This window comes from Notolabrus celidotus, chromosome 13 (genome assembly GCF_009762535.1).
Source record: "Notolabrus celidotus isolate fNotCel1 chromosome 13, fNotCel1.pri, whole genome shotgun sequence".
NCBI lineage: Eukaryota > Metazoa > Chordata > Actinopteri > Labriformes > Labridae > Notolabrus > Notolabrus celidotus.
Window position 1 is genome coordinate 9,553,897 of NC_048284.1, and position 10,611 is coordinate 9,564,507.

Sequence of the window (10,611 nt, forward strand, 5' to 3'; positions counted from 1 at the left end):
CACGTGCAGCCACACCTGCATTTAAATATAATTAGCATCCAGCAGGTCGAACTGCTTTCTCGCGCAACCTGTTTTTTTCACCAGCTACACAACATTTTTGTTGTTGCAATTGACAATACATAATGCAGTCTCCTGAATGTGCATGATCAAAGAGTATCTTAAATAATGTCACTGAATCCACTCATGTTGATTCGTGCAGCTTCTACGCAACCAGTTTGTTTCTACCTCCTTCTCTGCTTTTTTGTCGCATTGGATTTAAAGGCGAAGTAAGAGTTGGATATTTATATAAATTGGACCCCAAGTTGTACACGGTGGCTGTCTTTTCTACCAGCTGTCTGTATGGAGGGTCGGATAACCATGACCGACAGTGTCCTCCAGGGATTTTGAGTGACAGACGGGACGCTGAAACCCCCCGACAAGGAGGTCGAGACACCCGGAGGAAACGCTTGAACAGCCGGGTACCACATTGGAAGTCTTCCAGCTGTCCGGCCGAGCAGGTAGGATGAATGAAACTGCAGGGTATGGATGTCTTGTAATGTCGCACATTGGATGATATGTCATAGTCAATGTAGTTTCACTGAATAAACCAGCAACAGCCAGATACATTGATGTCATTTGGAGAAAATGTGAATCAAAACTTCATTCAGTAATCTTACAATTTAATGTTGTGCGTCTGTTTGAAGGCAAAGACTCAAGGGCGGCACATTTTGGAGACATTTTACATACACATACTTTCAATTCATTAATACGGCTTACATGTTATCTAATGAAAACAATGATTAAAGGATTTGGTGTAAGAGTTAGTTCTCCTTTAACATGATGATCTGCGGTGGTCAGTCGTCAGAAGTGTGATGTAAAAAATTAATTCCTTTGACATAAGGTGCGTCACATAGATTTATTTTTATGCCGAATTTTTCTGGAAATACTCCTGATGTGTCTCTGTTTTTTACAATGAAGTTTTATGTCTGTCCTTTTCTAAAAAATAATGCAAAGCTAAAATTTGTAAGTTATTCAATGGAGTTTGGTGTGTATGTTGCTACAAGGACTGTTAATTAATCTGTGGCTTGTGGTTGTGTGACACTTAGATTAAGCAGAATTAATAGCTCTGTCTACTTGTAAATATCAGACAACTATTGTCAGCTGCTGAACGACAACCACAGACAGGTGACACACCTGGCACAGCAATAATTGCACCAGTCTTATTGTATATGAAGATTCTGCATTGAAATATTTCCAGTGCAAGCTTATGTTATGCTACTCCTTTTTTTTTTTTTTTAGAAATGTTGCTCGCTTTTTGTTCTGCTAATAGATGAATTAAGTGACATGTGATGACCATTTGAAGGTTTTCATATTCCCCTCTGTCCACACAGCAGGGCTCATAAACCAGAGGACTCAGTGAAGGATACAAGTGGTCTCCTGTCCAGATAGCCCAACCCTGCTGGATCATGGGTAACCAAAACGGCAAAGAAAGCCACAGCACCACAGGTATCAAAAAAAAAATGAAAAATGAATATATTTTTCCAAAATATAGATGATAGAGAATTTCTCTGTTTGTTTTCCAGGTTGCTGCACAGTCAATTGCCTGCATTCCTAACATGCTTGAATTGACATTTTCAATTTGTTCATTATATCATACAGCTGAGTCTATTTTTAGATTACTGTCACCCTGCTTGCAAGAAGGAACGTGCCATGTGTTCATAGTTTCATTGTCAGCTCTGTCCCACCTAATCCAGGAGAAAATAAACTGGTTTCAACTCAGAAGGTGAGGTAGACAAGTAGGAGTGATGATTTGAGCCTCTAACTCTTCTTAACTACAAAGGAATAGAAATCTGTAGAACATGCACGAACAGAAAATTATGAAAGATGAGAACTTCAGAGAATTATTGTGTGCCTGTTTGAGATTTGGCCAGCTTTAACACTCTGTACACTGTGAGTGTGGGGATTCTTTTCATTATATTCCCTGAATTACAAGAAAAAGTAACAACAAATGTCTTGTCATATTTTACCTGCCTAAAGCGCACTGATAGAGCGGCTACACAAAGCACATTCTTTAAATAAAAGTATGCCACTAAACCACTTACACCTTACTTTCCACCACAAGAACTTTCCTAAGGGACTTTTAAAGGAACTCAGTGCATTTCTGCAGCCAGAGTTAAAAGTGAAGTCAAAAGGACTCTGTTTAAGTCCCCAAGAGGTGACTGCAGTGGTGGTAGTACTTTGCAGAAGCAGAGGGACTTGAGGGAAGATATCTGATTGGTAGAAACCAAGCAGCAACCTACATTTTAAAAATATGAGTCCAATGCGGAAGTGCTAAAAACTGCAGTTCATCGAGGATCCGCTTGAGGCTGGCTCCGGAAGTACCAGAAACCACATACACACCAATTCAAAAAAGCCGATCTTTACAGCAGAAATAAACATGTTTACAGCCTGTTACAAAAGATGAGTGTAGTCTAGATAGCTCATTTCTTGATCGGCACACACTGTAGGGGGGTGAATTTTTTTCTAACGCGGCAATTTCGAAGATATTGAGATTACAAGTCTTCCAATGAGAGGCACAGCTGACTTGATTGACAAGCAGGAACACTGTAGCTGATGGCTAGGAGGCTCAAAGCCCGCCTCTTTACCTCACAATTGACAGCAGCCGACTGGCCTCAAAACAGCGCTTCAGAAACAGATGGGTGACGTCACAGATACTACGTCCATATTTTATAGTGTATGCACTAAACCAGGAAAAAGAAAATACTGAGAAAAAACAACAAACTTTTCTACAAGGTTGTCAGTTCACTCACTCCATTGACAACCTGAAGATGTTCTGTATTTGTGTGAATGAAACTGTGGTGTCAGGCACTGTGTAATCGCTGAAACATCTCTTGGCAGACAGAGGGAGTGATGAATCAGAAGTTTTTCATGTTAAATAAGAAAACTGTATCCCAGAGGATTCTGTTTTTAGCCTGTCTCTTGAGCCTTCAGCATCCCTCAGCTCACAGCCAGCTGTCATTTAGCTCAGCTAATGTGTGAGTTTTCCTCTGTGCAGCCTCTCATGTCTCCTTCTGCAGACATTCAGCCTGATGTTTCTGAGTTTAATTCTAACTTACAGCTGTTTAAAATGCTGCTCCTTGTTCCCCTCTGTGCTGTCAGCCTGCTAAGTAAACCCAGGCTAGAGGATGAGAATAGGTTGCCTGCTGTAGCCGAGCAGACTACATCATGCTGCTGCTGCTGCTGCTGTGGGGGAAATCATGAGTCTGCAGAATCCTGCAGTAAGACACAAGGGCAAGGAGGATGAAGAAGCAGGAAAAGATGTGTAATGAACAGGTGGAAGACCCTGTAGCATTGTAGTTAGCACAACATACACAGAGAATAAAAATCACAAAGACAGATGATCCTTTTACGATTAGAGAAACCAGGTTAGAAAATGATCAGATTCACTTTCCACACTGCATTTGAAAGGTGTATGGTTTATGCAGAATGCAGATAGCACAGGTGATAGATGTAGTCTCCTTGTGGCTGCAGTGAGAGCAGCTGTTTGATAGCAGATCAGGGTAAAAATCACCTCTTCCTGGACTGTGCCACACGGGGGAACAGAGTGCGAGTATTAGCCTGCCAAGACTTAGAGAGGAGATTTTTGCTGCATCAGTCTGCCCAGGACGGTAAATAAGGGAGTGGACACTGAGTGCTTGCATCTGCATGGGGAAAAAGAAGAGGGGGGCTCTGCTTTCTGCACGCCATTACTCTATTCTCTCAGGAAAATCATTTTTACTTCTCTGATGATTTTTGCTCTCTTTCTATTTTTCTATTCATCTCCCCCTCTCAGGCTCTCCTTTGGATTTCTTCCACACGCCTCCCACCACGCCCTCAGATGCCGAGCTGACTGCCATGGCCTTGTCCTCTGCAGCTCCCTCTAATAAGGCACAGACGCCGTCACCAGCCGGCAGCAGCACCACCCCCTCCTCCACCTCTCCGGTGGCAGACTGGACACAGAAGCTGCCCGCTCCCTCAGAATGGGCTGTGATAAGTGTGGACAACAACACGACCAGCTTGGAGGCTAACGTGAGCGATGCAGCAGCGAGGCACAGGAAGGCAGAGCTCAGTCCGGGCAGCCCGGCGTCCCTGCCTCCGTCCAGAGCATCGCCTTCAGAGCAGAGCTGGCAGGAGCGGGACAGTGGAGTGGAGCCGCAGGCTGCAGCAGAGAGAGCTAGTGAGGAGATGACCCTGGTTTTACTCAGTCTGATGGAGCACTACAGGGCTTCTCTGGGCCTGAGCCCCAACACTGATTTAACCACAGGAGCAGTAGGTAGGTCTCTTTGTTTTCTTAAAACAAACTGTTTAAGTTTATCTGCCAGAGATCAGAAGATAGATCAACTTTGTGCAGGTACTTCTAGCCCTTTCATTTTATGTGGATTCATCTGTTTGAGAGTTAGTGTTGTTACGTGCACATGGGCGAGACAATCGGGAAAAGTTGGATGATAAAAGGTAGGAGAGGTTGTTTAGAGAATCGTCACAGCAGAGGCAGATATACTCTGACTCTTAGACTATGTTCACACTGAAAGGCTTAAAGGTGACATATTGTGCAAAATCGACTTTTTAATGGTTCTCTACCTGAAATATCTGTCCCTGGCATGTCTACAAACCCCCCAAAAATGAAAAAAATCCATTCTGCCCCTGTTCTGATTTCTCCACCTTTCTGTAAATGTGTGCTGAAACGAGCCGTTTCAGTTTTCAGTGTTTTTCATACGTCACAACAACATCCGGTCTGTAACGGAAGTCAGAGCTCGGAGCTTGTTCAGTCCATAGACTGTATAAAATACAACTCATCTCCGCCTCTGTTTTTCATTCCCTGCACAAATGTGTGCTAACAAGGAGCTTAGGAGGGAGGCATGCTAGTTGTAGGCTGTCTTAATAAACACAAAGGTCAGTTTCCCTCCCCACGGCTGCAGATTTGAAGATCTAGTGGATGATTTTTATTTTTCATGGAAAAGTGCTGGTGCTAGTTAGCATAGCCACATAGCTACATGTTCGTCGCTGTGTACCAAGACACACGTCGACATACTGACAAATAAAACGACAAGTAACACTAAATCTGTGACCAATCATTTAGAAAGGTCCTGCTGCAGGCACCTCTCCATCAGGATCAGATTCTGGATCAAATTCAGAGGGTTGAAGTAACGCCGAGCAGCCGTGTCTATTCAGCCAACATGTAAACATTAGATCAATGTGCTGGAGAACCGAGGGGACATCCACTCCCTGAGGGGGCGTGGTCAGAGAGCTCATTCTCATTTAAAGGCACAGACACAGAAAACAGCCTGTTCTGAGCAGGGCTAAACAAGGTTTTTTCAGGCATGCCAAAATCTGATTTCAAAGTGTTTTTTTGAGCAATAAACTTTAAAGACATGTTTTGGGGACCTCTTAGACAAATATATTTTGATGAAAAAGAGCGTAATATACTTTCCAGGCATAACAACTTGATAAAACAAACCACTCTTTTATCTAATTTGATTCAACCTTGTTTTTTTCTTTTGTCTGACTCGTCTCGTAGAGCTGCTCCGGCGTCTGATAACACAGAAAGATGACCTGGCTGAGGAGGTGGACACACTGAAGGAGATGCTCAGGGTGAGTTGGAACTGTAGCTACCAAAGAGATGATGACAGTTATTATATTAAGTATGTTTATTGCCTTTTTCTCCTTATCAGTAGTTTCATTTAAGATCACCACAGCGTCGATATTTAAAAGTGGGCTTGTGCTGAGAAAGGTCCATCATTACAGAGGACAACAAGAGTCATACAAAGTTTTTATTTTTCTCTCTGTGTTTGTTCTCCTCCATGACAGACAGAGAGGTTGGAGTGGCATCAGTTCCAGTGTGACCTGCAGGTCGCAGTGTCTGTGGCTGACCGGCTGCGGATGGAGTCAGAGCAGTCACTGGAAGTCTTCCAGGAGAGCCACAAGGCTGTGAAAGAGCAGCTGGTTCAGGCTCTCAGCAGCCAGCAGGACAAAGAGCGCGAGCTGGAGAACCTGAGAGCCGAGCACAGAGACGTCTGCCTCAAACTGACTGAACTCTCCAAACGGCAGCAACACGAGCGGGCCGAGCTCGACGCCCTGAGGAATGCCCGCAAGATCAAAGACTCCACAGCCTGCGACGAGCGTGCAGAGAGACAAGACTCAGAGGAGGAAATACAGAAAGTACAAGAGGAAACACCAAGGAAAGATGAAACTGACTCAAATGTTGAAAAGCAAAAAGAGAATCAAGAAAGTCAAGATGTGGATGCTGGAATTGTAGATCACGATCCTGAGGAGCCGAATGGAGCAGAGAGCCAGCACCTGAAAGGGAAAAGGGTGGCAGAGGGATACCTACGCACTATAGCTGCACTGGAGAAGAAGAAAGATGATGGACGTGGGCCGAGGGATCCGAGGAGGATTGTAATGCTGTCAGAAAGATCATGGTGAGTCTACAGTAACCATTTCAACACTTTATATGTGCTAAATAGAGGATGGTGTTAAAAGAGATGCAAAAAATGTCTTTCAGGAGTCTGTCCCGTCTCCCGCTCCCAATTGATCCCTCCATTGACAATGGGAACCCAAAAAACACAAGCACAACATTGCCTTTAAGCAAGGTATAAAACTGTCAGATTTTGTGTGAACTCAATATTGTGTAAATGAGTTTCTTGCTGAATCAACCTTTTTGTGTTATTTCTCAAATTTTCCAGAAAGAGGAGCTCCCAAACCGGAGAAGGATGGACCGTGTGTTACAGCGGCAGGACAGCTGGTCCAACTTTTACACGGGTGAGTTTAAACCTGAAGATCTTTATATACGATTGTTACACTGCATGGTCATTACACTGTGGAATGACAAGCTGGATCTTTATCTTGCAGGAAAACAGGATGATGACCAGAGCTCAGATTACATCAAGTAAGAAACTGTTGGCTATTTTCGTTCATCTCAGCAAATGCTTGTTCTGTGTGTAACAGAGACAGAAACTTTACTCTGCTCTATTAGGCAACATGCAAGCCAGCAGTCTTTTATAGCTCTTTGGCCCACAAACCCACCATGCAAGATTTATCACTCTGACTCTTGTGCTTGCAGGTGCTTTATGCACTGAAATATACAGAATGTATCTGATTTTGACTGCAGGGACAATCTGCTGTGAAATCTAAAGCACGATACCTGCTGTGACAAATCCATACAGCACTGTATTTTCTTTAAAACAGCAACTAAAGTTTGGCTTTAAAATAACCATATTATATTCTCTTGCAATACAATGTAAGCTGTTATTAAAACTCTGGTGAATTGTTTCTTTCTCATCGTCTCAGACCTCAGGACGGTTTCAGCGCTCTGCTGAGGCGTCACGGCGGCTCCAGGAGGAACTCCCTGCTGCGCTGGTGTCAGAGTCGCACCCAGGGTTACAAAGTAAGGAGAAATACACTCTTCACATCCAGTGGTATTAAAAGAAGAAATTGTTTTGTCTGTTATATGTTTTATAACTAGATGAAATATGTTTTGTGGCAGAATATCGAGATCACAAACTTCAGCAGCAGCTGGGAGGACGGCTTGGCGTTCTGTGCCGTTTACCACACATTTTTACCAACGTGTATCCCGTATGACACGCTCAACCCAGTGGACAAGGTAAAGCTGCTGCTGTCCATTCTGGAAACAAAAGAAACACAAGAAACAAGAAGATTTGATCATAACCATCAGGACATTTTTATCATATTTCAGTGAGACAGCTCACGTTTAGATTGTTTATTGTAGCAGCAAATACATATTCATGTTTGACGCCCAGGCTCTGGCCTCATCACTCCCTGCAGATAAGTTTACATGCAGAAATTGAGGAGTGATGAGCAAAAAATACTGAACACCCCCAGAGCCTGCAGGTGGATGCTGGGGTGGCGATGGGGATGAAAAAATTCATCAATAGGCATGCAGGCAGCAGAGGCGTTGACAGGCACAGGGAGAGATGGGAGATTTTCCCAGTTTAAATAGACTGCCAATTTGAGAGGCAGAGGGCAGGATTGGATGATGGTTATGAGAGTGGGATATGTGACGTGTATAGCAGTGCAGCTTGAGTTGTCTGCCTGAACTAGCTCGCAGGCGTCGCTCCATTTTCCTTTACATAAACTTTTGACATAAGCACCAAGTCTTGAAAATCTTTAGAGACTGGGAAGTTGTTGGCCTAAGAGCGCACCACATACAGAGGCTATAGTCCTTTCGCAGGTCGGGGGTTCAACTCCTGGCCTCAGCCATTTTCTGCACGTCTTTTCCAACTCTCTACTCCACACAATTCCAATCAATAAAGGTTATATATTATATATAATATTTCCCTTAAAAAATATATTTTGAGACCAAAAGTAAATAAATACAGCAGCTATCCGGACTCAAACATTGGTCATCTATAAAGACACACAACTGGTACTACATGTAAACAATAAAATCCAGCGATCCAAGAATCCTTCAGTCACTCAAGATTTCATGTCTTGAACACCTGATCACAAACTCTCGCTGTAAGAAAGCAAAGAAAGTTAGATGAATAAATACAGAAACACAATAAATCATTTGTTCTGGATTACTTTTTTTTTTTTTTTATGACCAAATTTTTGTATTGTTTTCACATTTTTACAACATCATAACACAATAACTGACAGAACACATAATCCACACAGGACAATCAACAATGGCAATAAAGAAACCGATCGGACAAAGACAAATCCATCAAAAGAATAAAATTACAAATAGACAAGTGAGTATGTATATAAATAAAAATAATAACATTAGTTGAATAAATAAATAACAATAACAAAATATAACTTAAAAAAAGGTACACCGACTTTAGCATCAAATGTGTTGTCTACTATGTACAGACTAGTATATACATCAAACCACAGGGGGCTGTAAGTCTACACAACCAAACAAAATTAGACAAGCTTGTTAGATTTTTCCATTCAGAGTTTGTTGGGCTTAGTTAACAAAAAATCAATTAAATCAGTAAAATTAGATTAAAAGGGTAGATCTTAACACAATTAAGTGGCCCTGTATAGATCTAGTCGGTTTATCATCCTGTATGTAAGCTCTTCGTAGGCTGTTCTGGATTACTTTTAATTTTACCTGATGGTGTATTGAGTTAAACATCATTCGCGAGGACAAGAGATCAGCATTGTTTCAATCTTTTCAAGATGCTAGGTGTGAAATGTACATGTACCTGTTGATATAAAATGCTTTAAAGCCGCTGTGAGGAACTTCCTGTTTGTGCTGATTTTGGCACCTTATGTGGGCAAAGACCTATATCTTATAGCTATCTTATTCCGATATTGTCCTGTACATGCCAAGGTAGTTTCTTATGACAAAAAACCTCTCTTCCTGCTTTCTTTTGAATAAGAAATGTGTCACTCACTCTGAATATTTACTGAAAATTTAAAGAGAAGCTGTTTCTTCAGCATGCAGTCAATCGCCTGTGCTGACGCCTTCCCTCTCGCAGCAGTTTCAGGCTTTAAATAATAGAATACAGAAATGTCAGTCTTGTTTCTGATGGTCTGGTTTGCCTTTGTACATCAAAGAGAGTCATCAGTATTGATTTCAATCTGTTTCACAACCAGTTAAAAACTCCTCACTGGAGCTTTAATATTCTCTTGATTTCTTACAGAAGGAAAATCTGGACCTGGCTTTTAAGGCAGGAGAGAGTGTTGGAATCACATCCACACTGGTGAGAACTCACACACATTCCAGCCCTCATCATGGGTCGTATTTCTCAGAGTAACTTTAAACTACCTGCGTTCTAATGCTGCCTCTCTTCTGTTCACCGCGTTTCAGACGGTGGAGGAGATGCTGAAGTCGGGCGGGCCGGACTGGCAGAAAGTCCTGGGTTACGTCGAGAGCATTTTCCGTCACTTTGAGATGTGAAGTCTTTCTCTCTCGTCCTGCTCCTCCTGCTTGTTGTGACTGAAGGACTGAATCAGTATCCACCACAAGGGGGAGCTCTACACACAATAAACTCTGGTCAGGATTCAAAAAGTAAGCAATATTAGATTTTAAAACATGGTTTTATGTACGAAAGAACGAACAGGATCATTTCCTATACCTTGAAGTATTTTTAATTTTCTACATACCATCTGTTGAAAACTCTGCTGGGTACTAAAGTATGAGACACAAGAAGAATCAGCACAACTCCAGACTTTAGCTGTTAAGTTCACTTTTGTTCGAAGGTGCTGGGTGCACTGGTTTTGCACTGTTTGCCTTTTTAAAAAACAAGGAGCACTTAATGATTGAATATTTTTTAAAGAGGATTTCAGAATTTGGGGCACTTTGGTTTTATTTTTCTTTACTGTGTTATTTTACCATGAACCTTTCCTGCTGTGATGTCTGCATGCACCTTAACCTAAAACCCACCAAACAGAGGATTGGAGGAGAGATGTGATCCCAGATTTTTACTGCACTGGAGATCTTTTAACTTAAAATATTGCAGCACCTGTGTATGGAAATATTCCCTTAAAGAAATGTATATATGTACATGTATGTAAGCGCTTCCGTATTTTTTAAAACATGGTAAACATATGAGGATGTTGTTGCCAAAGCCTTATTGCAATAATAAAGATACCTATATGCAGATAATGTTGTTTTCCACATTAATA

The 10,611-nt window shown here is 42.0% G+C and overlaps 1 protein-coding gene across 2 annotated transcripts; it reads left to right on the forward strand.

Annotated features, from left to right (window-relative positions):
- LOC117823951 (cytospin-A-like) lies at positions 1-10,591 on the forward strand. 2 transcript variants are annotated; one of them, XM_034699244.1, is made up of 12 exons: positions 1-497; positions 1,371-1,485; positions 3,812-4,291; positions 5,534-5,607; positions 5,824-6,434; positions 6,518-6,605; positions 6,699-6,774; positions 6,865-6,901; positions 7,303-7,399; positions 7,499-7,615; positions 9,627-9,686; positions 9,794-10,591. In XM_034699244.1, exons 2-12 carry the CDS (start codon positions 1,446-1,448, stop codon positions 9,881-9,883), a joined length of 1,770 nt encoding a protein of 589 aa, XP_034555135.1. In that variant the 5' UTR covers positions 1-497; positions 1,371-1,445; the 3' UTR covers positions 9,884-10,591. The 2 variants fall into 2 exon arrangements, with proteins under 2 accessions (XP_034555135.1, XP_034555134.1); XM_034699243.1 differs by having other exon boundaries at positions 7-497; positions 1,367-1,485.
- The last annotated feature ends 20 nt before the right edge of the window (positions 10,592-10,611 follow it).

What these genes read in the sequence shown, in the direction of transcription:
- LOC117823951 (XM_034699244.1), top strand. Translation starts at nt 1,446, where the DNA reads ATGGGTAACCAAAACGGCAAAGAAAGCCACAGCACCACAG. An exon ending in CACTGAAGGAGATGCTCAGG is followed by an intron (nt 5,608 to 5,823) that starts GTGAGTTGGAAC and finishes CCTCCATGACAG; the next exon opens with ACAGAGAGGTTGGAGTGGCA. An exon ending in CAACATTGCCTTTAAGCAAG is followed by an intron (nt 6,606 to 6,698) that starts GTATAAAACTGT and finishes CAAATTTTCCAG; the next exon opens with AAAGAGGAGCTCCCAAACCG.